The sequence below is a fragment of the Fundulus heteroclitus genome, unplaced genomic scaffold, assembly GCF_011125445.2.
Source record: "Fundulus heteroclitus isolate FHET01 unplaced genomic scaffold, MU-UCD_Fhet_4.1 scaffold_82, whole genome shotgun sequence".
Taxonomy (NCBI): Eukaryota; Metazoa; Chordata; class Actinopteri; order Cyprinodontiformes; family Fundulidae; genus Fundulus; species Fundulus heteroclitus.
This window is the reverse complement of record NW_023397274.1, coordinates 470,422-497,771: the sequence shown is the minus strand read 5'-3', so window position 1 is coordinate 497,771 and position 27,350 is coordinate 470,422. Positions and strand designations below refer to the sequence as shown.

General features: G+C 38.0%; 1 protein-coding gene across 1 annotated transcript; it reads right to left on the bottom strand.

The window, feature by feature from the left end:
- Window positions 1-1,467: 1,467 nt before the first annotated feature.
- On the bottom strand, window positions 1,468-24,370 carry LOC105930802 (bone morphogenetic protein receptor type-1B). Its single transcript, XM_036134463.1, has 11 exons — window positions 24,003-24,370; window positions 12,337-12,496; window positions 11,759-11,855; window positions 10,100-10,202; window positions 8,324-8,417; window positions 8,085-8,229; window positions 6,002-6,194; window positions 5,636-5,933; window positions 5,353-5,528; window positions 5,136-5,266; window positions 1,468-4,003 (listed from the first exon to the last, which is right to left on the bottom strand). The coding sequence occupies exons 1-11, from the start codon at window positions 24,091-24,093 to the stop codon at window positions 3,878-3,880; spliced, it is 1,614 nt and encodes a 537-aa protein (XP_035990356.1). The 5' UTR covers window positions 24,094-24,370; the 3' UTR covers window positions 1,468-3,877.
- Window positions 24,371-27,350: the final 2,980 nt, after the last annotated feature.

The following is a 27,350-nucleotide window of genomic DNA, read 5'->3' as shown; positions in this document are numbered from 1 at the left end:
AGATCACCCTTCCAAACAGCGTCCAGTGAGATTTTAGATTATTTATTTACTGGTAGGATTTTACTTTAGGTCTCTCGTTAGCTGATGAGGTTTGTAAAGGGCTTGCCTTAATATAATCATAACCCAGCAAGATGTGGAGGCTATAATCACAAACTACAGCAGCAAGCATTTTATCAATCACAGTACTAACTTGGTGTTTGTCTCTTCTTCATTCTGTGGGAAAAGAAAATGGTACATGGAAAAGAAATAAAGCCAAGAAAGAAGGGGAGAAATGTAGTATGATCCAAAATTCCCTCCTGTAAGAATGTGCATAAAAAAACCATCACAAATCATAAGATCATCATAAGACTCACATACACATACAAAACACATCCACATCTAAAAAGGTGAAAAATCGTAGTTAAAAAAGAAAAAAAATTAAACCTGAATAAAAATCCTGCTGTAGATAGAAACTAATTTTCAACAGTTAGACACAGAAAAGGGAAAACAAGAGCGAGCCAAAATCTTCCAGATGAAGCCCTGTCATCCCAAACTTTGTTTCTCCATTAATGCTAATCAGGACAGCCCGGGTATCAAGCCGATGCCAAATGTGGCTTAATACCTGTATCAAGGCTTGAAAAAAAATGGATCATCCAGCATGAGAAATTTTAAAGCCATGATGGGGAAAGGAAAAAACAGATACAAAATGTTTTGGATGGACCATTGGAAGAAAGACAGAAAGAAAGAAGTTCATTAATATCTCTAGCTATAATACCACCCTGGATTTTAGCAGAAGCTATAGTAGATATGAATTTAATGGAAAGGAAAAAGGAAAGGACATGCATTTTGGAGTCAAATTCAGTACAGGAATATATAAACAACTATTATCAATTCATTCAGATTTATACAGATGCATCAAAAATAAATGAAAAAGCAGGAGTGGCAGTCATAGCACTGGTTTGTCTACCTGTTTTCACAGGAGAAATATTGGCAATTTTGTTGGCAGTACATTGGGTTGAGGACATTAGACCTTTAAAAACAATCATTTGCTCAGATCCAAACTATGTATTGATGAGCTTAAGACATAATCACTCAGACAGCAGACCACATATGTTATTAGAAATACAGCTTACATTATTCAGAAGACAACAGATAGGTTTAATAGTAGTATTTATATGGATACCAGCATATATTGGATTGAAAGGAAATGAAATGGCAGATAGGATGGCTAAGATGGTTAGGGTTACCCCTAACCCACCAAATGATGTCACCTCCTGGGTCTGTGTATATCTATTTCTATTGGGACATTCACTTTCCAACTTCAACTTTCCACTCATACCTATGGTGAAACTAAGGTTTGCAACATGGAATATGCATGGAGCAGGCAACGGAGAGAATTTCTTTTTTTTTTTAACCAGATTAAAAGATTAAAAGCAGATGTTTTGTTTTTGCAAGAAATTCATCAGCTACAACTGTAAACAGTCTAAACTCATCTAAGTTCCATAATGTGTTTTCTGTCTGCTATAACTCTAGACAAAGAGGAGTAACAATTTTAATCCACAAAACGTTAGTTTTACAGTATAAGACAAAATTATGGATCCTGAAGGTAGATTCATAATGATAAAAATATCTATTCATAACTAAAAGCTATGTATTATCAGTACATATGGCCCAAAGGTTGATCACCTCTCATTCTTTCACAAACTTTTCCATTCACTATTAAGACACCTGAATTGCTCTCTATTTATTGGTGGCAACCTCAACTTTGATCTAAATGAGGAAATAAACAGGTTGAATACAACAGGGACTCAGCGCAGTTAGCAATCAATAAATGCAGTCAGACAATACATGAGTGATTATGATTTACCAAGGACATCAGGATCTACTCTCTGGGACAAGTAGGGAAAGCAGTGATGAGAGGTAAAATAATTTCATTCTTATCTCATAACAAAAAGATAGAGAACAAAAAGGTTCAGGAATTAGATTTAAAAAAAATAAGTTATTAGAAACCTCATAGGAAGAAGGAAAGCTGGGCAAAATACTTTTAGCAAAATTAGAATTAAAATGATATGTTGAAGAGCAAAATACATTTTTAATACAAATACTTCAAATAGAAAACTTTGAACATGACAATAACTCTGGAAGCTTCGCAGTTACAGATTCAACTGGGAATACATTATATGATCCTGAAAGTATAAACAACACATTCTACACTCTACACATTCTTATACACATTAACCCATATAAACCCATCAGATAATGACATCAATATATTTATAAAGAATTCTGGAATATTCTGGTGCCAACATTCCACTAAATGTTGCAGGAAACTCCGGAAATTGGCAGATTCCCGGCTAATATGAATATTGCTAATATTAGTCTCCTTCTTTAGCAAGGCAAATATCCTGTGTTTCCTACCAGCCATTGTCCCATATCCCCTTATTAACATTGATAATAAAGTAATCTGTGAAGCTCTGGCAAAATGATTAGATAGTCCTCCCATAATACACCCTGATCAAACTGGTTTCATAAAAGGAAGGCTGTCATCCCCAAATGTAAACAGATTACTTAATTTAATAGATTATTCCTGTAGTAAAAACAATAAATCCAACATATTGCCTTTAGATTTATAAAATCTAAAGGCAATAGCGTTTGATAGTGTTAACTAGAAATCTTTATTTGCTACTCCACATAAGTTTGGTTTTGGAACTTTTTTATAAACTGGTTAAAAAAACAGCATGTGTCAGGACAAATAACCAAACATAGCTTTTGTCTCCAGAGGGACACCAGGCATTGATTCCCACTTTCCCCCTTACTGTTTGATATTTGTATTGAAACACTGGCAGCAACAATTAGACAAACACATTTTATTAAAAGATATAAAATGCATGAATATAGAGCATAAAATTAGTCTTTATGCATGTGATGTGTTACAGCACTCAAATGCCTCTCTCTCTCTCAAGTAATTATATTACTAGAATCTCTCTCAAAAGTCTGAGATTGCTCTATAAATTGGTAAAAATTTACAGCAATGCCAATTAACTGCTCTTTACAAAAACCTCTAGCTTTACAACTACAGTAAGGGAGTATTAAATATTAAGTAATATTTACACTGCTCCTGAGTGGGTCTGGGGCTCTTGGTTTCTGGGGTGTGTCGTCCTTGGGCGGGTGAGCCTGAGGGGCTTGAGTTCTCTGGAGTATTAGCTGGAAAGAAACTTCCATGTTGTGGGAAGGTATGGGATGCATTTTGTACTGCTACCCATGATTTCAAAGGGAAAATGGAGACCAAAGTACCCAACTCAGAAACCTCATAAGTTCTTGATTTAATTTTGATATCATTGATTCTGGAAGAAATATTATTGTAGACTTTCTCTAATAATCATAATAATATTTCATTATGAGGCCACTTTTCTTAGAACTATTTGGATAAAACTGTGTTTATGTCGAATGTGAACTCTTCATACAATGAGTTTCACAAAAATCCTGCGAATATAAATCACTCTAAGGCAGTTGACAGCACAAAAAACTGCTGAGAATACTGCTGTATGGCTTCAGGAAAGGCGTCAATGCGGCTTCCTCCTTGGATCCTGCTCAGAGGGGTTTCTGTTCCCTCTTGCAGGGACGCTCCCCGCATGGATAGTCTTCCACCAGGTAAACACTCCGCTTTAACACAAAGCACAACCTGACCTCGTAGTTTGAGTACAAACTTCTGCTAAATCTTTTTCTTGACATTCCTCCTGGCTCCAAAGTGGCCTTTAGCTCTCCTCCTCTCCGCCAATGTGCTTCGTCCGAACATTCATAGTCTCTTGTTTTCCCTTTCTTCCTTTGGTCAGCTTAAGAGGCCAATGGCAGTGACTAGTCTTGTAGGTGAGAAGAGAGATGCTCTCTCTTGACTCTGTCACATTTTGATGTCTTGGGTCTCTAACAACCTCGCCAGGGTCTTCTTCAACCGGAGGGCTGTGAGGCGACTGGCCGGGTTGTGAGCCCAGCACTCCGACATCAGTTTCCCCATCTGCCGTAGACACTGAAGAGACACAGGTCCTTTTACATTAGAATACAGCAGAAAGTAAGACAATTAAATACAATTCTAATTAGGCTAAGAAGGAACCCGGCACTTAATATTCATCAGTAATGATGTCTAAACCACCTTAAAAAAATTATTTTTATTGCCGCATGATGACAAACTTCTGGATGCATTGGTTTCATAATTTAAATGATTAAATTATAATTTAAAGTATTTTTCAAACAGGAAAGACAAAAGAACATGGAAGGTGTGTGTTCTTTGAAGTGAAAAATGGCATAATGGCAACATATCTAGTTTAGACCATATCTACAATAGGGACAATCATTTTTTTTTTTTTTATAGTTAGAAATGTGTCACAAAGGCCATAGGAGGACCCAGGATTATCTTGCTAGCATGCAGAGAGAGGAGGATGACAAGTGAGGTAAGAAAAGACAATCTTAGAAGCTCAAAATTGTTATGCAACAGCAATTAAAGATGTTAGAGAAGGTGACATTTTACTTCAGAGATTATTGTGTGATTCTTGAAAGGATAGGACCTCTTGTACTCAATAAAGGTAGCAAGACTTTACACCAAACATTGAAACCATACTGAAAATACCATAATACTTCAGCTTTTCAACTTCACCTTTTTAATTATTGGTCTATAAAGTTATAGTAAACCAAGTTAGTAATCACTTGATGTATTTTGTTTGAGGAAACAGATCCTTCCTACTCTAAAAATGACATCCATAATCAGTAAAATGGATCTACAATGTAATCTACAATGTACCCCTTTGTAATCTCTTTTTATAAGTGCTACGTAGTTCCAAATATTTCCTGCAAATGCAATCAGCATTTTAAAACTGAGGTCATAATTTATCTGCAATCTGTTTTTCTGACACTATGGGGAGAATGGAGAGTAAAGAAGCAGTTATATGCGTTGCTTTTGCTGTTAAATGCTTTATTTTAGCTGAAAACCAGCATTGTGTAGAAGTGCTGCTTAAATAACATGAAAGGTTAAACAAAGACACTTAAAACTTGGCATCATGGTTGAAAATCAAGCAATTTCCTTCTCTTGGGTTCCAGCTGAGAGCAAATGTACATTACTTAAGTGGAGGCAATTGACTGATACTTATCAAATATATAAACAGTACCTCATCGCTGCTCCAGTGATTTGCAATCAAAGGTCTTTCCTTCTTAATGCAGACCACTTCCCTCATGTCTTCATACGAAGGGTCGGTGGACACAAGGTCATGGTATGGAAGCTGATACTCTTCAACAACACCTGTAGGAAAATCCAGGAGCATCAGTCATCAAAAACAATAAAACATCTGAATATATTGTGATGAAAAGCGAATAAGTTGTTCTGACCTCCAGAGGTGCAACGCCGCGCCATCTCCCAAAGAATGAGGCCAAAACTGTACATGTCGGCCATGATGAAGGACTGGAAGGTGGTTCTATTCAGGGTCTCGTCCAGCACTTCAGGTGGCATGTAGCGTTTGGTTCCAACTCGTAGGTTAGGAGGTATGTCTACCTCATTGGTGTCACTGAAAGGCACAATGACAACATAAATATGCTTCAACATGTGCTTCTTCTTCCTTCCAACAGAATGCATCAAAACAAAAGGTCAAGGACCCTAAAAGGCCTCCTGTACCTGTTAAACTTGACAGCAAGCCCCAGGTCGGCTATACAGCAGAAACCATTCTTTTTCACCAGGATGTTTTTGCTCTTTAGGTCTCGGTGCGCTATGGCAGGTTTGCCCTGTGTGCCGTAGATCTCTGTGTGCAGGTGGCAGAGGCCTGAGATGGAGGAATAAGCCAGCTTCAGCAAACCGCTGACATCTAAGGTGTTGGACTTCAGGTAGTCGTACAGGGATCCGTTCTCATGGTAGTCTGTAATCAGGTAGAGCTGAGTCCAGGAGCCGGTTCCTTTAATGTCGGCTGCGATGAATCCTGCAGACAAGACAGGAGGAATGAGAGAAGGGAGAAACAAAACATGTGATTTAAGCTCTATGACCTACCCAGTATGTTGTCATGCCTCATCAGGAAGGTCTGATACATTTCTGTTTCTCTGAACCAGCTCTCCTCCTCGGTTGTGAAGAAAACTTTCACAGCCACTCTCTCCCCTCTCCATTTGCCCATCCAGACTTCTCCGTATCGGCCTTTTCCGATTTGTTTAACCATCCGAATCTGCTTGGCGATGGTTCGCTGAACCTTTCAGCAAAATACACAATAAACATCTTATTTTTCTATTGCTTACTTCAAAAGTATCCCTACCTCTAGAACTTTTTCACAGGTTGTTGAGTTATATCTACAAACCTCAATGTGTGTTGAGGGAATTTCATGTAATAAACCAGTAGTCCAAATAATGAAGTGGAAGGAAAAATTTTTTCAAATCTGCTAAAAATCTAAAATCCACCAGTTAATGTTTCTTAGCATAACACAATACCTTCATCTCCCATTATAGCCACAAGTCTTTTGGGGCTTTTCTCCACAAAATTTGCACATGTAGAAATTCTATTAGATTGAACGTAAAGCATCTGTGAACAGCAGTTTCCAAGTCTGGCACTGATTCTCAATTAGACTTGGGTCTGGACTTTGACTGGACCATTTTAGCATTTCAATACGTTTTGATCTGGTTGTATGGATAACATTGACAGGTTGTGCCTACACAACACAAGGGGCCAATCCAAACACTCACAGAGAGTCTGTGTATCTTCTATTAGTCAAAATATGTATGACTAGCTTTTAGCATATTGCATAACATTTTTAGTACATTTTAAAAAAATTGTTAAGTCATATATAATAGTTCTGTGATATTGTAAAAATAAACTAAAACAACACAAAACAACAACAGCAGTAATAATAATAATGACACAATGACAGTCTGTGGATGGAAATCAGTTTTTATCTCACAAATCAGCTCGTATTTGTGAACAGGTGTGATGCATGCAGCTGTAGGCTTTATCAGAAAAGGTCATCATAAATCTTAAAAAAAAAAAAAATCAACATTAAAATCTCTATCCCAGTCTCAGGTTGTTTTCCAGATTTGAGATTATCTTCTAGGATTAACTAATATTTAGCTCCATCGACCTTCCTATCCAGCCTATTCCTACTGAAGGAAAGCCTCTCCACAGCATGATACTGCCACAAATGAGTCAGGTTGATGTGTGATCCTACTTCTTTCACCTGTTTGCTGTGTTCCCTAGATGGCTTGTGGCAAACTTCCAATGGGATTCTTTATGAAAATCTTTCAACCATGGCCTTCTCCATGAAGGTCAGATTCATGGCATTCACAGCTAATACATCCGTCTAAAGATTTTTCCCCTTATTTGTGGATCTCAGCAGATCCTCCAGATTTACCTCTCCTGGTCTGTCAGTTTAGATGGACCTCCATGTCTTGCTAGGTTTCCAGTTGTGCCATAGCTTTTCGTTTTTGGGTGATGAATTGAACAGTGTTCAAAGTCTGGGATATTGTTGAATTGAACTAACTCTATCTTAAACTTCTCCACAACTTTCTCACAGAAAGATTTAATCACAGAAATTCACTAATATGATGTCTTTTGTACGCACCTGGATCAGGTGGATTTTATTTAAGGGTGTCAGAGTAAAATGGGCTATGCATAATGTTCTTTTAGATTTACAGTTATGTGATACTTCATGTTGTTATCCCACAAAAAAAAAAAAAATCCCAGTTAAACACCCTCCAGATTGTTCTTGTTTTGTGGCAAGATATGAAAAGGTTCAAGTTGCATGGAAGCTTTGCAAGGAACTATTTGACAAATCCTTTTCTTTCCTTGAATAAGAAGAAATTAATACAATTTGTCTTGGAAAGCATGTGTTCAGTGATTTTTATGAGTGGTTTTACAGTGGCAAGCTCTCAAATTAATATTTTGTAACATATTTTATAATGCAAGGGTGTGCTAATCCTGCAAAACAAGACTTCTGCACAATGTGTTGCATCACTTTTAACAGATATCAGGACCTAAGCAGACCACTCATTGAATGAACGTTTCCCTTATCTTGCCAGATGAATAGTTTCAGCCCATGTTTCAACATCTAAACCCATCTGAGGATGTTTTTTTTTTCTTCTTTTTTTTGTACCAGCAGAGGGAGTCCTGATCCAGACCCGGAGCCTGCGCTGCGGGAGTGCTCTATCAGATCCCTGAGAGTCTCCCCAGGAGGAATGTACGTCTCATCCTGCTCGAGATCGATACTGTAGGGCGGCCGGGATCTCTGTTGCTTATATCTGCCACAGAGAGGAGTTGGGATGAGTGTAAAATTGTCAGAATAAGTGAGCATGCTTTTGTTTACACTGTTTGTGGATAAGAGAAGTGTTGTACCTGAAGTAGCAGAAGACAAGAATCACGCAGAAGATGCTGCAAACCGTCACTGAAATGAAGGGCGCTATGTACTGGATGCTGCTGTCCACATATTCTGAAAGCATAAAGAAAGGTGACATATGAAGATTTAATAAAAAAATTATTTCTTTCCTTGATATACTGTAAGTGAGCATGAAAGAGGTTTGGTAAAATAGGAACTGATGAATGAGGGATGACACTCTCTTATCAACTTGACTATCTTTCTAATTGTCAGTGGCAGCGCTGAACTACTCCACTTCAATCCCCCTCAGTCTGGCTCATGTCCCCACCCCCGTGCTTTCACAGCCCATTATCGATCACATCCCGTTTCTGAATCCCATGGATAAGGTGTCACACTGACATCGCTGCAGAAACCCCAGAGGCCTGAAGTGGCTCAGCAGCTCTGGCCTTTCTGTCTCAGTGCTGTCAATCAGAGAGGCACGAACTGAGGAGGCAGCAGATGTTGCATCGAAAACAAAAGACTCGAAGCAACATGTAAAATAATTATTCTGATAAATCTAAAAGAATTAGAATATTGTCATATATTTCAAGATTTTTGTAACATTTCAGAAAGTGAAAGTCACATAACATAATATAAAAAGTCATTCAATGTACAGTGAAATAGTCTTCATTTCCTGAAATGTTAATAGTTATGGCTTACAGATAATGAAAACCTAAAATTCAGTGTCTCTGAAAATTTGAATATTGCATAGGACAAAAATGTATAAAAAAAGGAAATGTTAAGCTTCTGGGAAAACAACCGAATTGGATTGGAAATATGTGAAACTTATGGCATCGCACCATAGTCACCTAATTAACTCAAAACATCTGCAACGTTTCCTGACCTAAGCTGAATAAAAGTAAAACTTAAGTAACACTTTTTGGACCAACAGAGGAGCGATAACGAGTTAGCACACAAAAGAAGGCCTAACCAAGGATTGCAGGCATAGAAGAAAGAAGAATATCTCTAGATATGCAATGCTGGTAGACATATACCCCCGAAGAGTTGCAGCCATAAATGCAGAGAAAGATATATGCTCTGGTTGTCTAAATACAAATGTAAACCACATTTCTGTAGATTTTTATTTGTAGACAATTTGAAAACTTGTGTGCTTCTGTTTCTACTTCATATTTATGTTTATCTACCACATAATGTCTCAGTAAAATATATTAAGGTTTTTGGTTGTAAAGGGATAAAATGTGAAATAATTGACTAGTTATGAATACTTTGCAAGGTAGTGCATGGTGAGCACTGCAAATATCCTTGCCAAATTTTTTATTTTTTTTTACATCGGAATCAATCTCCATTTATGAGCAGCTGAGTCTGACAAATCCAGCGGTCAATGTTTGCATTTTTGACAAAAATATCAGCTTGGGTGTATTTGTGAAAGCAAATTGAGGAGTATCTTTGACAAAGATAGAAACAGAAGGAATATCTTTCTCTGTGCACACGTGCATGTTCGTGTGTTGGTTTGCCGTGGAGTGACAGATGGACATATACCTCACATCCATCCTGAAGCAAGAAACTCAAGCAGGCCCTGGGGAGAGGCTGTCCTTTTCATTACAGAGTGAGAAAACAAGCCAAGTCTGCACTTTCTGCTCCACCTGCCTCCCTCTCCCCCCTCCAGCAACACACTGTGGTTAGTAACAGTTTAAACTGCCAGTGTCCATCACCGACCCAACGTGGCCCTGAATGAGACCTTTTTACAGCCACTCTTACCTCAGAGTGGGACAGTTTCACCGTGTAAGATAAGCTACCTGATGTGACGAGCGGAGGAAGCATTGGACTTAGGTTTCTGTTGCAGTAGTCATGATCCTTGCAACACTCGATAGCTCGCCGGGAGCGTGCATTCTGTGTATCCTTTCAAAAAGACAAAAAAATTAAACCCTTTATTTTAACATTACAGTAATTTGCATGGAAGATGGATATTTCAACTGCGTCTATGTTTAAAAATTAGTCAGAAGAAAAATACAGTGCCTTGAAAAAGCCTTATTTTTCCACATTTTGATATACTACTCTAAGACTTTTACATGAGAAAGATTACTTATGTACCTCATGAGTCATGAAAGATTACTCAGAACCTCATGAGTCACTACTAGAAGTGCCTTTTGCTGCAATTCCAGCAGTAAATTCTCTACCAGCTGGAGAAAAAGAATTTACCTAATCTTTTGCTTATTTCTGCTAAATAGTTTTTAAAACACAAATTTTTAAGTCATGTCACATTTTCTTAATTGCATATGGGTCAGTGGTGGTTGATAACATCATATGCATATCTTCTCTAACGCCCAGTCGGTCGAGGTAGATGACCGTTCACACCGAGCCTGGTTCTGCTGGAGGTTTTCCTTCCCGTTAAAGGGGAGTTTTTCTTTCCACTGTTGCTTCATGCTTGCTCAGTATGAGGGATAGCTGCAAAGCCATGGACAATGCAGACGACTGTCCCTGTGGCTCTACGCGTCTTCAGGAGGAGTGAATGCTGTTTATCAAGACTTGATGCAATCAACTGGGTTCCCTTATATAGGAAATTTTTTGACCAATCTATATAATCTGATTGAATTTGACTTTGTAAAGTGCCTTGAGATGACGTTTCATGAATTGGCGCTATATAAATAAAATGTAATTGAACTGAATTGATATGCGAAATTGCCCAAGGCAGCATTAGAAAGAGTGGCATAGGAGTAAAATATAAAGAATTGAATTTATATTTATGTGTGGTCAATAGAGATTTGGTGCGGCTGAGAATAGGGCGCCTACATTTATGTACTTTATCTGCTAATTTCTTGCATTTTGATTGGTTGGAGGATGGCAGAAATAGGGGCACAAGCAGGGTGTCATTCATGCAAGAACCACCACTGCTGCATGTTTAGGGTCAAACGTAGACGAAAGTCTTTTCCAGGTCTTCCTTCTGGGCTGCCCAGTGTAAAGTTCCATCCATCTTCTCTGACCCGATCTCTGAACCTGCTTTAAGAAGCCTCCCCAGACCATAATGGTATCCCCACTATGCTCTAAAGTAGAGATTGTGTGCTATGGATGATGTGTTAGTGTTAGTTTTCCACCACATGCAGCATTTTACAAGTAGCCCCAATATGTTCAATTGTGGTTTTATCTGGGGAGAGCACCTTCTACATGTTTTCTGACTAAGTGTCAAGTCAGCTAAATACAGATTTATTTTTAACAATTGTAAACTACTTTGTGATCGTCCACCCCATAAAGTCCAGTCGAACACACTAAAGTTTGCGGCTTTAATGTGACACCGACATGACGCAGTTTAATACTTCTGCAAGGCACTGTAGTGTCCGGTTTAAAGAAAGATAACTAGTGAAAAAATCACGTTTGGGTCAAAATGACTTAACAGTTTCTTGTAGCAAAAAATATATGATATGTACAAGAATCCAGAAAGAGACAAACATAAAACTTACTGTGCACGGAAAGCTAGAGTGTAACAAACAACCTGCGCTGCGTGCAGCATGACCCCTCTCCACATCCTTAATCATGGTGAAGCAGAAACCATTGGTCCTGCAATCAATGCACACAAACCATCAACAACTATAAGTGTATTATACTCTGAATGTATAGTGTTGGATTGAAGCAGTTCACAGTTAAACTTAACTTAATCATTTCATCTCAGATGTATTATCCATACAAATTGATCTGGTATTTAATTGAATTAATTTTACTCCTCCCCCGTTTATTTTTTCTAACTTACTTCATGTGAGGAAAGTTTTATGGGCTCCAGTCAAACTTTTTAAATCAATCAATTAGTAGTCCAGTATTTTTTTAATATATTTTCTCTCCCTTCATCTGTCGCTCACACAAAACTTGAGTATTTGTTTTAAACCTTCTAATAATGGTGGACAGATAATTTGAATGTAGTTAAACTATCAAATATTGAGATGTGTTACATCAATTAGTTTGAAGTCACGTGTAATTAGGCTCAGTATAGAGTAACTCTGCATGTCCTGTGTGTGAGCACGAAGGCATGCGGGCGCCAGCGTACGTGCAGGTGTTGTTGACAGATCCATCAGGGCACCGAGGGGAGCAGTGGCACCGCAGCAAGTTCTCAGGTAAAACTGGGGCTGTGTCGCTGCTGTCCTCCACCGGCCGGTTCGACCCCCCCTTCCATCCGCTCCCCAGTAACATGGCGTCCAGCAGGTTGGCTGTTTAAGCAGGAAAAATATCACATTTAGGATTTACACGGTAACATCCCTGATCCCAAGCATCACACAGGAATAACAGGGAGCATTTGTTACATTTAGCCTCCACACATACAGTTCTTAACATTATCTTTTAGAAACTTGAAGACTGGAGTGAAGAGCAGTAGGGAATTTACAGTTAAGATACAAAAGGGGAATAGCAAGATGGATACTTCAAATATTAACATGAAAGCTGATTTTCCTGATTAAATCCGAATATCTTATCGTTAGGACTAAAAAGATTTCTCAAGTGATTGATTGATTGATAACCCGATTATTAAAATTTCTCGAAGCAAATTATCTGCCTCGAGGCTTCTTTAAATTTTATTAAACTGTTCAGCGCCAAGGGATTGTTTGTGTTGCAAATCGTTCTCACATCGGCAAACGATAGCCTACGCTGCTGATACGAGAATGCCAAGCTATGGAGGGAGACTGCGAGGGGCAAAAAGAAGAACAGTAAAAATGGTAGAAAATGTCAAAAGTGCAGAATCACTTTAAACTTCACAGAAAAGAAAACTCAGCACTGTGTGTGGACACCAAAACAAAACTAGCATTCCATAATAGCACATCCTTAATGCTGCAATACCTGAGGAAAGCATACACTGTAGCAACGAAAATGAATTTAGCATTTTCTGTCATGTTTTTCAATAACTTATAAAATAAGCTTAAACAGTTAAATTAAAAATCTGCACAATGTGCCAACTTCTTATCTGATTACTCGATTAATTATTAGAGCAATCGATAAAAACTCTTATAATAATCATTAGCCGCAGCCCTACTATATAAATAATAGCTCATTTGCACAACAGCAGCATAATAGATCCAACATGAAAAAAACTAAGAGCAATAAAAACAGACAGCTATATTATGAATTAAAATCCTACTCAAGCAGAAATGTTTATTTTTTTCCTTTCTCCAAACTAACTGAAGGTACACGTAGTTCCTCGATGCAGAGTAAAACGAGTTCTGACAGCAGCTCATCCCTGAGGACGTTTGTGGTCAGGAAGCTGAACAGTTCTGTGCCACACTAGATGGATGCCTTCCTCTCTCTGAAAGTCTACTTTTCACTCCCTCACTCTCTTTATTCCACTAAGATTTTTTACATCCAGCCTGAAATGTCAGAAGAAAGCAAGACAGAATCCCTTAGTTCTCAATTTATGCTCCAAATCTTGAGTAGGACAGCACAAGACATTTTACCCACGTCAGAAACGTGTATAAAACTCTTCCCTTGACAGGTTATATTCTGCTGCTTAAGGGTGTAAGCAGATCTAAGCAGCCTGACAATTGAGCAGCTATTGAAAACAGACCACTAATACTGCAAAAACGGAACTAAAAATAAGTACAATTGTCTTGAAATTAGTATATTTGTCCTTGATTTGAGGAGGTAAATAAGATGATCTGCCAATGGTATGAGTATTTTTACCCCTAAAATAAGATAATTTGATGTATTCACTTGAAACTATTTTAAAGTGCAAAGATCTTATTCCATTGGCAGATCATCTTATTTACCTCCTCAAATCAAGGACAAATAGATTAATTTCAAGACAATTGTACTTATTTTTAGTTCCGTTTTTGAAGTAAACAAAGCCTCCAGAGAACTTTGTGATGAAAAGGCCTAATCACAGCGCAGTATAAACAAACCGAATTCTCTATAAATGCAACTCTGTGCCCAGTTTGGCCTAATCTGTGTTGCTCTTTCTGCAGAAGCAGTGGAGATGCTCCCTCACCACGACCTTGGTTTCTATCACTACTGTTTAGAGTATATTAAAAAAAAGGATGTTTGCATTTTTTTCGAATAAAGCAATGACAAATTATTCAGAACAGAAATGTAACAGGACAACAGACATCATAAGTGGCCTTTGAGACTTAAACTGGAATTATAGTTACATTTAACAGATGCGGCCAACATCATGTAATAAACACATCATGATAAAAAGATGCATGAAGTGCTACTTTACAACTTTAGCAAGCAGCATCTTTTTCACTTTGTTTTAAGCGAGTAAAAAGAAGACAGTTACAGCAGATGTTACAACCTATGGAAAGGTTGTAGAATCTACACAACCTTTGTATAGATTGTAGGAAAATTTATAATTAGATAAAACTGGTATCAGCAGGTCAAAATTCAAAGACAAATTGTGTGAAGAGCCCTGTCTGTGCTTTAATAACCTTTGTTTCAGGTGAGGTAGGAGTGGTTTTGGAATCAGGTGCTTGCTGGCAACACCTAGGCTCATTGTTCCTGGCTGCTCCTCACATTCCTGGATGCTCATGCTCCCCAAACAGCAGGCAGCACTGAGATTTTAGCTCTGTTGTGGTTAAGTTTTGACTTGTTCTTTTATTATTATTATTTTGCATTACACAAATCAACACTTGGAGATTCAAGCTCTCATAAACATACGCTCGAAAAATGTACCCCTAATGGGGCATTTCTGAAATTGAGGCACATTTGCCAGGAGACAGCCTGGCTTGTCTGACAAGCAGAATGCAAATTGCAATGGCAACAACCGCAATACTAATCATTTAGGAAGATGACGACGTCCCAGGAGCTTCATTTTAACCTGCTTTAATCAAGAAACCCAGCATAGAACAATTTAAACGTTGGTTGAAATGTAGAGGCCTCAAAGTGAGCAGAAAGAAAGCAGTATAGGTAGAAAGGCAGGAGAGGCTGTGTTCTCCTCTCTCACAAGGAATCAAACCCAAGGAAAGATGCAATTTGTAAAGAATGCAATTAGTAAAATTCAATCTGAAAAAGGGAAATTTAAAAAAATGTAAAATACAAAATTTGTATATATATAAGATTGCTTTTTTTCTTTAAAATTTTCATTCACAAAATGTGTTCTTTGCTTGTAACTATATTGAAGTAACATTCACCCCATAGGATTTAAAATATGTTTGGGTACTACTAGAAAAAGGATGCAAACATTTTTCTTTTATTTAGTTTTTCTGTTGAAACTCCCAACTAACACACCCTGTGATTAAGTTGTTGTATCTTTAAGGTATATTTGTTCTGATGAGTCTGGTGATTGAGGTAGGACTTCTTCTTTAGGTGCTAAACATGAATATGAATGAATGTGTTCTTTATGACAAGCTGTTGTCATCTAAAATATTATGCTGTTCACTAATAGAAGAATACTTTCATGGAGAAGACAATAATGATGTTTTATGCAGTTTAGGAATGGACACTTTAAACTTTCAGCTGTGACAACTTTAAGAAAACCTGCCTTAAACATTAAAAGTTGACAATATCCCTTAATTTCGAAAATCTACATATTTTTACTGTCTAAACCAAAGCAGAAAGGTTAAAATAGTGTATTAATTTGTCGAGGTCAAAACACATTGAACTAACGATAGTTGTTATATTGTCTTCTCCAAGTTCAGCTTTACAGAAAGTGGTTGTGTGTAATGGCACCATTAACAACATCCACAATTATTAGCAACCATGATAAAAAATACTTTACAATAAGGATCTCCTAGATATGGCCAATACATAGTTTATAGATATATTATTAATTCATCTGTAAACATTTTAAAACTCATTTGTAAGTGTTTATTATGCATTGATTTATGGCGAGCAAGAGACAAATGGACCGGTTTGTGCTCACAAGGTAGTAACTTAGTCTGAAATGTTTAAAAAAGCAACTCTAGATGAAATATATAGCTAAAGAGATTAGGCTCACTATTTGGCAAGAGACCATTCAGTTATGTCTCTTGCTTGATTAATAACATATCTACAAACTATATATTCACCCAGCTATAAAGTTTCCTTACTTTAAAGTGGTACCAAAACATCTTTAGTTGATTTAGTCCAACTTCACACTGAAACGTTTACTGCAGCTCTTTACCTAAGAACCTTTGGAGACATTTAGGCGTGAAGCCGTTTTCTTGCAGGCATTTCTGTGACTTATGAAAATCAGCAAAGTTCTTCAGTGTTTTTACTTGTCTTTCCCATTTTGAACTTGGAGTGAGAGAAACAGGCCTCTTTGTCATGTCATAGTTGTATCCCAGAGGAACATTAATTACTGATTCAAAGAACAGTCATCAATTTAAAGAGTATATTACAATTCTATAATGTTAGCACTTATTTTGTATAAAGTTTAAGAAAACCAATTTCAGGAAACTGTGTCAAAAATATTTTAACAGGGACATTAATTTACTCTTTATAAATGTACTTGAATTAAAGGTTAAAATGTTCTGTTTTCGGTTTTAGATCATGCTTCTGCATTAAATGATAAATATATTTTAAGGCAGTGTGAAAGTAGCCTCGTGAGACCATCCTGATCTCGCGAGCTTTCAAGGTTTCACTCGCAGATCAGTCTGGCTTCTTTCCGCTAAAGAAAATTTGGAGCCGTTCACCAAACGAACGTCCAATCAGCGTTGGCTTTGAGGCGGGTTGAGGTGTGACGCAACGAGAAGCGCGTCAGTTCAGTCTAAAGAACATGGCGGTTTCAGCCGATGAAACTAGCGTTAGCGTGGCTATCGAGCAAGTTTTATCGGAATTACAGAGTATTTCTTTGCTGAGCTAACGAGCCTTTACCTGCAGCAGCAAGAGTAGCTTGGCTTGTGGTTGTGTTTTCGTCGTCGCTCGTAACAGAGTGACGACGAATCTGATTGGTTCATTTGGCCCGTCTATCACCAACATAGGCCAATCAGCTAACCAGTATTTTCGCCCCTTCCCAAAATTAATTCAACGGAAGGTTTCCAGATGGATATGCGGAGCAAATCTATCTGGCGGAGTCAGGTTAGTGTGAAAGTGACTGCCCTGATTAGCTTATCTGCAGTATCCTATGCAGCCTGCAGGGCTAGTAGAGCACAACATGGGCTTTTATTACATTAAAAAACTTCTTTATGCCAACATGGGAAAAAATATTTAAAGTCAAATAAAATAATTAAAAAAACTGCATTATATGCCATGAGAGACCAAGCGGACCATGTGATTATCAAGCTGCAAATTAAATAGAAGCAGGGGTTGGATAAAAGCTGGACGGATGAACCTGAAAAAAATAAATAAAAAAATCACACACAAGCCTAATTTTCTTTTTTCTTCAGTTACTCCTGTCCTAAACATTCACACAGCTTTAAATTTGCTGTGTCTGCGACGTGGCACACTCAAGGTCATTCTGAAATCAGACCTGCATCCCCCACGCATTCCACAGGCGACTCCTTAAAACTGACACGATATCACATGCATACGTGGTCAAACTCTGGGAAATCAGGAGCATGGAAGGTGAGTGAATAATCCTGCAGCAGAAACTGGAACTGCTTATCTCAGCACATCATAAGCTGTTCAGAAAACCTTTACAGCTCATGCACAGCACTTATTATTACTTTGTTTCTTATCTCTGTATCTCTAACATACGCTCACGATTTGGCTAATAAACTTTTTGCCTTTTCTTTATGGAAAATAACCTGCAACAAGCATTTCCTGACTATAGATAATTTGATTATCAGCCAATCCATCTGAGACAATGCATGACAAAGTGTTCCTTGTGTGAGCAAAGCTCATGTTTCAAAGACAAGAGGGTCATGAGGATTGACCTGTGGTGTAACATTTAGACCTATGGGTCTAAACATGCGTATACAGGTAGACCGATTTATTGGTTCAAATGAGGCTGAACAGAATATTACAATAGCTTTAAAATTACAATATTTGATTTATTAATAGAAATGGTTTGATATATTTTGCATCTCAGAGATGTCCGACGACCCCAAAGCGCTTTACACTACAATCAGTCATTCACCCATTCACACCCTGACAGTAGAGAGCTATGTTAGAAGCCACAGCTGCCCTGGGGCAGACTGATAGAGACGAGGCTGCCATACATCAGCCACCTCTGACCACTGCCAGCAGGCAATTCAGGTAAAGTGTTTTGCCCAAGGACACGACTGAGACGGTCGAACCAGCAACCTACCAATTGCAGGACAAACTCCATAACTCCTGCGCCACTGTCGCCCATAAAGAAGATATTGCACATAGGTGGGAATACTGCAAAACTGCTAAATCAGTGAATGCATACTTTAACAAAGATGGCACATTCAGAAGCAAAAAGAGGCCTGCAAACTAGTAAGATGGGTAAAGCTAAATTACAGTGTGCACATATTTTTACAAGAGTACTGAAATAAACTTAAATGACATTTAAAAGGTTATTTTAAATGTCATTTAAAATAACCTTGTGAATTTCTCCAATGTGAGATCAATAAAGCCTATCTTATCTTATCTCTTATCATATCCTTTTTATTTCAGCTGTTTAATTCAATAGTGATATACAGACTCATTGCATGCTGAGTCATGTAGTATTTCAAGTTTTTGTTTCTAGTAATTTTGATGATTATGGCTTACAGGTACTATAAAAACCAAATATTTTGTTCCTCGGAAAACTAGAACATTATATAAAACAAGTAGAAATAAATGTTATTGTGTTATGGTCCACATAATTATGAGAAAGACTGCTGACTAGATCGTTGTCAGGGAGACAGTAGCTCACACTGTCCTCAGGATTGGTAACACACAAAAGGTCACTGCTAAAGAAGCTTGCTGTTCACAAGTATTGAAAGTTTAGAGGAAGGAAAAAGTGTGGTAGAAGAAGTTGCACACACAACTGCATGTGAGAAGATTGAGAAGTAAAGCTTATTCAAGAGTTTGGGGAGAATAAAAAAGTGTGCACTAAGGCTACAGTCAGTGGTTCAGAGCTGCCACTTATCAATCACATAGGCCACTGACAGATTTCTCTGTCTAGGCTACTCTTGAAGCACAGACATCAGAATCTTCTTATTGGGGCTACAGAGGAAAAAGTGTTGCTCAGTGGTCCAGAGTCCTCTTTTGAGATTAAAGTAAATTCTGCATTTCACTTTGGAGAACAGAGTATTGAAGAAGTGTGGAGAAAACAGATTTCCTGGTTGTTCAACTTCAAAAACAACTTTATTAAACCCAAAGGGAAATCACTGAGTTATGGTCCAGTCTGACATTTCTACAAATAGAATCTAAGAGCTTTGTAGTTTTTCTATTTATGTAACCTTTGTTTTCTCTAATCAGGTAAAAAGGTACAGAACCAATTCTCCTTTACAATGATTACCTTAGACAACAAACCCAACAATGTAGATGAGCTGAAGTACCCCCATTAAAGCAACCTGGGCTTTCAGAGCATCTCAACAGAACCTCAGGCTGATTGCCTCCATGTAGCACTGCATTAATGCAGTAATTCATGCAACAGGAGCCCTGACAGAATAAAGAGTGCATATACTATGAAGGTACATTTCAATAAATTGCAATATGTGTTACAATGAGGCCTGTTTGTCAGATTAAAGGTACATAGTCATGTTATTTGCTTATAAAAAAAAGACCAAAAACTGCTTGATCATGATAAAAATAAGGTTTTTATGCACCAAGCGTCCATCCTGACAGTGTTTTGATGTCCTTTTTTAACGCTAAATATAACCCAGTACGGAGCGCGATGAGCAGATATAAACAGACGTGGTGCCATTTACAGGCAGTACCGCAGAACTATCAGAATGTGTGAATGGCTGATTGCAGTGCTAAGTGCTTTGGGGTCGTTGGACTTGATAAAGTGCTATACAAGTATAGTTGAGTATTTGAAAGTAGTAATTTTCTCACCATTCATGTTTGAGAATAACATTGGTGCTGGATATAACTGGACCTGGTGTGAATGTGCAGAATAACCTCCTAATTTTGCAACAAAGCTGGCAAATTCATTGCAGGCCCTGGTAGAGAGGAGCTCAGTGGTACAATAACAGGAGTGTTTATGAGTCTTTCAACTGTGGTGAATAAAGCTGGATCATTGTTGTTTTTGTTTAGGATTTCTGCAAAGAACGTTTGTCTTGCATATTTTAATGATGAGTGATAGCTTTGCAGCCTCTTTTTTGCAGAATTCATAATAAACATGAAGTCGAGTTTTACTCGAGCCCTGTGACAAAGTTTTCTTTCACACATCACTAATGGGGCATTTCTTCAGTGAACACTAAGGTTAATACTGTATTCCCAGCACCGTAACGGTCTTTTCCCTCTTGGAATCATATTTTATGGCTTTTTTTTTTATTTTATTTTTAACAGTGGATCTTGGACCCTTCTTCATTGTTTCTACCCTTCACTGGGAGATGCTAATAGCCGTTAGCTGCTTCCTTGTTTATCCCCTGCTGCACATGCACAGTTTTGTAGTTTCCGTTGTTATTATGAATATACATGCAGTGCTTTATTTACTAACAAACTGAGTAACAACAAAGCCTACAACACCAAAATAACAACTAATACACCAACAGAACATATTATTCTTTCATAAAAACTCGGCATGCAACCATAGGGAGTTACTGATTTATACATAAAAAAATGTCAAATAACGTGGCTAATTAATTCTGATTTTCTGTAATTTACCTAGTAAGTGACTTTGGGTTGTTATTTAGCTGAAAGCCATAATAATCTTAATTGACAGAAAACTATTTCACAAATATATCACTGTGTGTTTATGATTGATTTTTGCTTTTTAGAATGAGCTGTTGAAATAAATTACCTTTTGAATGTTTTAATCTGATTTGCCCAGAAGCTCTTATCTATGCTCATTCTTACGCCATTATAGACACAAAAAAGCAAAGATGCTGCTTTTCCCTGTACTTTGTGTGAAAGATTCAGAACACAACCTTGATCCCGTGTCCTCTGATGATTCTTTTTAAACATTGTCTCCCCAAAATTCCCATCAATGCACCTCCCTGCTCCTCTATCTGTCTGTGTGGTCTGGACTTACTGGAAAACAGCCACAATATGCCAGGGTTCATTACAGATGTACTGAGAGACTGCAACCATAGTCTCACCACAGGATGTTACTACAGCCAACAACGATGCCTCTGAAGAAGAAAAGGCTTATATCTTCTTCTCTTTACTCACAGAAATGTCCATATAAATCACAAATAGTTATTTTCACCACCCTAAACCTTCGCCCTGGTAAAGATCAGATGATGGACAAATCTAACTGGGTGAGAGTTTTGCTTTCTTTTTGCAAACTCTACATGTGGTAAATGCAAAGATGAAGCAGTCGGCACTCAAAATTACCATCAGAAAATATCAATTTCCAGCTCTAACAAAATCTGTCCTAGGTGAAAATTGTTCAAAACTTCAGGTTTAGGTTTTATTGATTTTCATTCAAATGAGACATTTGTTTCTGATAGGAAACAAGACAGCAATCTCTCAAAAGAAAAAAACAAACTGGAGCTCAGTTTTGAGAGAATCACTATATTATTTGTTTTAATTTCAATTTTAATTAAAAAAAATGCATGTCAGAGAATATTTATATCCTTCCTAAGAAACAATGGAGTCTTCACTAGCCTTACAGGAATAAAATCTCTCATAATTTCTGATCATTTTGCTAATTTCTACTGGTGTGAGGGTGATTTATCCTCAGTGATGAGCCTTTTTTCATCACCCTAATTTTTTGCTCCCTCTACAGATTATCTTTGAGATTCAAATTGTGACTGACTGGGCGAACACAATATGATAATATTAGTTCCAGGGCAAATAAACATGTTTGTAAAATTAAACCGTAATCAATTAGGGCCATTGAAATAAACAATATGGTTAATCAGAGTTACATACATTTAATCAAGAACCAGGTTGGTTTGGACAGCTCCCCCAACCGAATAACGTTTTGCTAATGATATGTCATGTACAGATCAAGATGAGACATTGCAGGATATTAAAATAAAATAAAAAACTTTAATCCAAGGCTAGGAAGATTGAGTCGTAGCTGTTAAATTTAGAGATGCAATGAGAAATCACTGGAACTACCGGATGTTTAGCTTCATCAGCCCTGAACAGTGACTGGTCGGTTGCAAACTCAAAAATCAAAAAGCACAGAGATGTGGAAAGCAATCTAAAAGAAAAGTGTAATTCCTACAATAAAATGGGGCAAGCCTGCAGGTCAAAGCAATACCAAATCTCTCCTTGGTGCATCTACAGTTAGTATCTCCTTCACAAAAGCCTCAAACAAACTGGCAAACTGACCTTGCTGCCCAGATTTATGGTAACCTCCCACATATTTAGCTCATTAGGGTGACCTTTTGAAGATCAAATCACAGAGAAACACGGTGGAACCCAACTTTGCAAAGAAGATCTAAGACCTTTAGCCAATGCATTATTTGTTAGTCAGCAAAGGTATAAAAATACAAGCTTTATCGTCCACCGGGTTGCATTCCTGCTTATGGGAAAGTGGAAATCAATGTTTGTTTCTTTTGAGCTGATTTTTTTCACTCCATCTTTCCACATTCTTTATATATGTGTGTGTTAAGATTCAGACGAAACAGAGTTTCAGCTCTCAGGTCTGTCCATCCAGAGAGGAGTTGGGGAAATTCTGTGAAGGAGCATTTATCAGCAGCTGAGGTATTTCTTGACCAACTGTGAAAGTTGCATTTAGCTCAGAGCCACACTGTCAGTCTAGGATTTTACTGCTGGTCTTTAGTTTTGACATAATTTCAGCACAGGGTACCTTTGTACAAACCGTGAATTTATATTCGTTTTTATATGAAAGTAAATTCTACAGTAATTTCAAATATCTTCACTGACTTAATCTGGACCCTTAAATCATGGAGATTCCAAATGAACGACGCTAATTAATAGTTGTTGGAATAAAACGTTGGAACTTCATTCACTAAGAATATCAAAAGAATATTATGAGAAAAGATAATGCTCAGTCAAATACAAATTAGGAACAACATTTTTTAACATAAAACAAAATGAAAAGATTAAAAAAAGAAAAAAAAGTTTTTTTCTATTTTAATAAGTGCATTTAAATAAAAAATGGAGCAAAACATATTTTTCTATTCAGGGATTAAGATGTTGATTTACTCTTTTGCCAATTACTGAATGCCCTAAATGTTTGAACTTTGAAAAATGCAAGTTGCTATTAGTTTAAGCACATAACATTTTAAAAACTACTTGTTTGGTCCAGTGCATAATAACAATGATGATAATAAAAATAATCATTCTACTGAAGTGAGAAAATAAATTTTGGAAATTTTAAGTTTACAGAAAATTCCAAAACCGATTTAAGTTGCACTGAAAACATGGTCTTTGTCTCCTTTCACGTTAGAACAAAGAGTCATCTTAAAGGTGGGAGCCTATCGACCCTCTGACATCGTCATAACCCTTCAGGGCACAGTGACGCTGTTGGCGCTCATTGTACAAGAAAACTGGCTCCCTATCTACAAACAGTTAGGGTGATTCAGATCATAAATTCCAATGGAGTAATTCTTTATTAATACCAGAGGGGGGAAATAGTTATCAACATGTCAGCTCATGGCGATCTCAACAAAACGGGTGAAAACACATTCCTCACTTAATCAGCACAAAAAATGCATGATTACACATGACTTTACATAACAGAAGCTCAAAAAGGAGGGGTTGCTCAATTATAGCAGTAACGGTGCAGGCCTACATACACAGAAACTGGCAGATGGTTTTCTGCACGACACCTACCATCAGAACTACAGCTCGGAGATGCAAGTCCAGCCACCAGAAGAACAGCCTGCCAGGCCCACTCCGCAGGCAGCCACACCGCAACAACCATCCTGCCAGCTCCGACGTCCTTCCAATACCAGAAGTGCTGCCTCCTGCACAAGGAGGTGCGCTTTTTTTTAAAATCCTTTACGTGAAAGGGATTGAGTCCTCTTCTTCTGTGTCAGCTACTCCCACTCTGCTTCTCAGCACCCCCAGGAACTTCTCACAGTTGTCTTGCAGCCTGCAGCAATCCTCCACACTGACAGCCTGGGAGAGACAGACATGGAGAAGGACGATTGGGACAAAAGGAAAGGAGGGGTGAAGAAGAGGGTGTTACTTTGCTGCTCTCTCGCTGTGTTGTCCAGCTTTTCTATGGCAGCTGTGCAGAAGAGGCAATATCTGAGTATATCCACAGGTCCTCTCTGTCCTTTTCTACACACACAAATGCACCACAAACTCTGAAAAAGCATATAAAAGAAACAAAGCAGATGTAGCAAAAGGTACTGAGCCGGGGCTGTGAAACCGACTACGAAATGAATGAAGTGTGAAACTCAGTGACAAATGCAAAACCTTTCTGAAAGGACTTGGAAACTTTATTTTGGAACAAAGAACTTCAAAGAACATGTGCAGAGAGATGATTAAACCCAACGGTCTCAATCCTGCAAGGCAGATGGAGTCTGAGCTCTAAACAACTGATTCTATGAAGAGGCAGCTAGGACAAAACTTATATTTTAGTGAAGAAGCTCCTAAACTTCTCTTTCTTTACCCCATAATCCAACCATGTAAGAGATTTAGCACCTGTAGTGTCTCTGCATTTGGGGCCAGTGGGGCCTGGCCCCACCAGATGTTGCTGTGAAGCTCTATATTCGCAATATTCAATGGGACATGATTGTTCTATATAGAGTAATATTGTAAAAAAAAAAAAAAAGGACAGATTTCCTTAACAATGAAATTCTATTATAAACATTTGTGTCTATATATCCAAGTCTGCCAGAATACTGACAAGCTCTGTAGACTAAATCTTTTTGCGACTCCTTGACATTGGGGCCAGTCCACCAACGTTTGTTTAAATCAGACATCAGAAATTGCAGTGCGCATATCCAACACGCTCTCAGTAGACAGCTGTGGGGCACAAACCATCTGGCCCCAAGCTCGAGTTGTCCAATCGAAATACTTGAATTGCACGTTACGTTTGCGTTCTCCCGGATAGTGTTCCACTATCTGGGCAAGGCAAATTTATCTCTATAGCACTAGAGCTAGGAGCAAAGTGCTTTACGTGATTAAAACATTGTAAAATAAAATCAGAAAAGACAAAAGAACAGTTGGAATAAAATGTAGGAAAATTTAAACAAGAAAAAAAAAAGATAGGAAAATGTAAACTAAAAGCAAATATTAATCTAGTGTTGGTTGACCTTGCTAGCTCATTGAGGGATTGATGTGAATCTTCAACCGGAAGACAGCGGGGTTTCCTAATTTTTCGAGCAACCACAATACTATTAGTAATACAAGTTGATTATGTACTTCTTAGCATCAAAGCCTAAGAAAACCTTTTCAGACACTAGTAGTAGGTGGGTGACCTTGTGATTTCAAAACACAGAAAACCTCAGAAGTGACAAAAATGGCACATTTATGCAGCTATTGATACATACCCAGTGGGTATATTGAATTTTGAGGTTGGAATTGGTGATACATTTCTAACTTTACTTTAAGTCTGAAATTAGGTATTTTAGGGGACTTCAAATATAAACTAGAAAAATTTGCATTTCCTGCGAAAATGCACTGTGAATGCAGTAAGCTGAATGACTGAGCAAAAGATGCAGAAGTTCTTTGAAGAAGAGAAAAAATAGCTTAAAAGCATTGAAGAATTTGAAAAAGTTGAAGAATTTGAACATGAAAGAACAATTGCTGAATGATTAAAAGAAGAAAAAACTGAGTGAATGGCACCAAACATCTCCTAACTCATTCTAAACACTGAATCGTTTAACAAAGCAGAAGTAGAATTTCAAACTTGAATATACTGTAGCCATATGTGGGCCTGCATTTCTAGGAGTATAAGGGGTTTTGCCCCCCATTGAAAAGCAATGGATGTTTGACACCTCATAGCTTGGAGATGCTTTAAGCGATGTAGGCCAAATTTATTGTGGAGCTTTCTCTTTAAAGGAAGTACAGACTCTGTGAAGCAGAAGTTTGTACGAGCTTCCTAGGGCTACTTCCGGTTAGCAACATGCTAACCGTTAGCCGCTAACATGGTTGTGTTCAGTATCACCGTGTGATGGTACTCTGTTAGTTTGGTCCAAATCCTGTACTGGGAAGGGCCTCAAAAAGGTTGCCAATACTTAATGTCACCAAACGTCACCAAAGTTCATGGGTGAGATCGGCCTCCTCTAGCAACTCAGCCTCACCAAATCTGGGGCCAGAACTCAACATTTGACCAAAATGGTGTGTAGTGCCATTTCCCACAGGTGGGTGGTGCTGTTTAGGCCGGGGGGGGGGGGGGGGGGGGGGGGGGTGTCATGTCTGGGCATCCTGCCAGGTCCTGTTGGAGTCAGAGGCCCAATAGGAAAGCATGTGGAATCCAAAAAGTGACAGAAATTTCACACATGCCTGATAATCACTTGGAAAATTTAAAATGTTAAGAGGAAGAGACTGTGCGAATTTCAGATTTCTACATTCATCACAGCAACTGCAATGGGTGTCGAAAGTTGCCATTCTATCCCAATAGAGCCTGTCCCTGACCTGTAGTAACCGCAGGCCAGAAGAGTTCTGTCGTCATGGAAACTCACGCCTGCAGCTGGCCATTCTACCGAAGTGCAGACACTTTGCGTCAGACTCTGTCCATTGGATTATAATGCAGAACCTTGCCTCGCACAACACTTTATATCTCCTGATCCGTAAATGGTAGAGACGTAATTTTTTCTGCGTTTATTTCGTAACGGATAGAAGAAGAATACAAGTTATCCGGTTTTGCTAGAAATATTTTAATAAAGGCGTAAAAAATTATAATACAAACGGGATTTTTATGGAAATGCAGAAATCCTCCAAAACGGGTCCTGAACAAATCGCTCTAGCTGAAAAAGTATAAGATATTTCAAAATAATTATTTTACCGTGAGTATCAGCAGGGATTTGAGGACTATGGTGCTCATATTTATGTTTGTACAAAAATCGGTGTAGGCATGGCGACGATGTAAAAAAGTGGATCATTTGGGGGGATGGAAGTCCAAAGCGTTTTCAGGATTTTGCACATTTGCTACTCCCGAACAAATTGTGCCTGCGGCCAAACCGTAACAGTTTTCCACAAAATTCATTTTTTGTGAGTGCCAGAAGG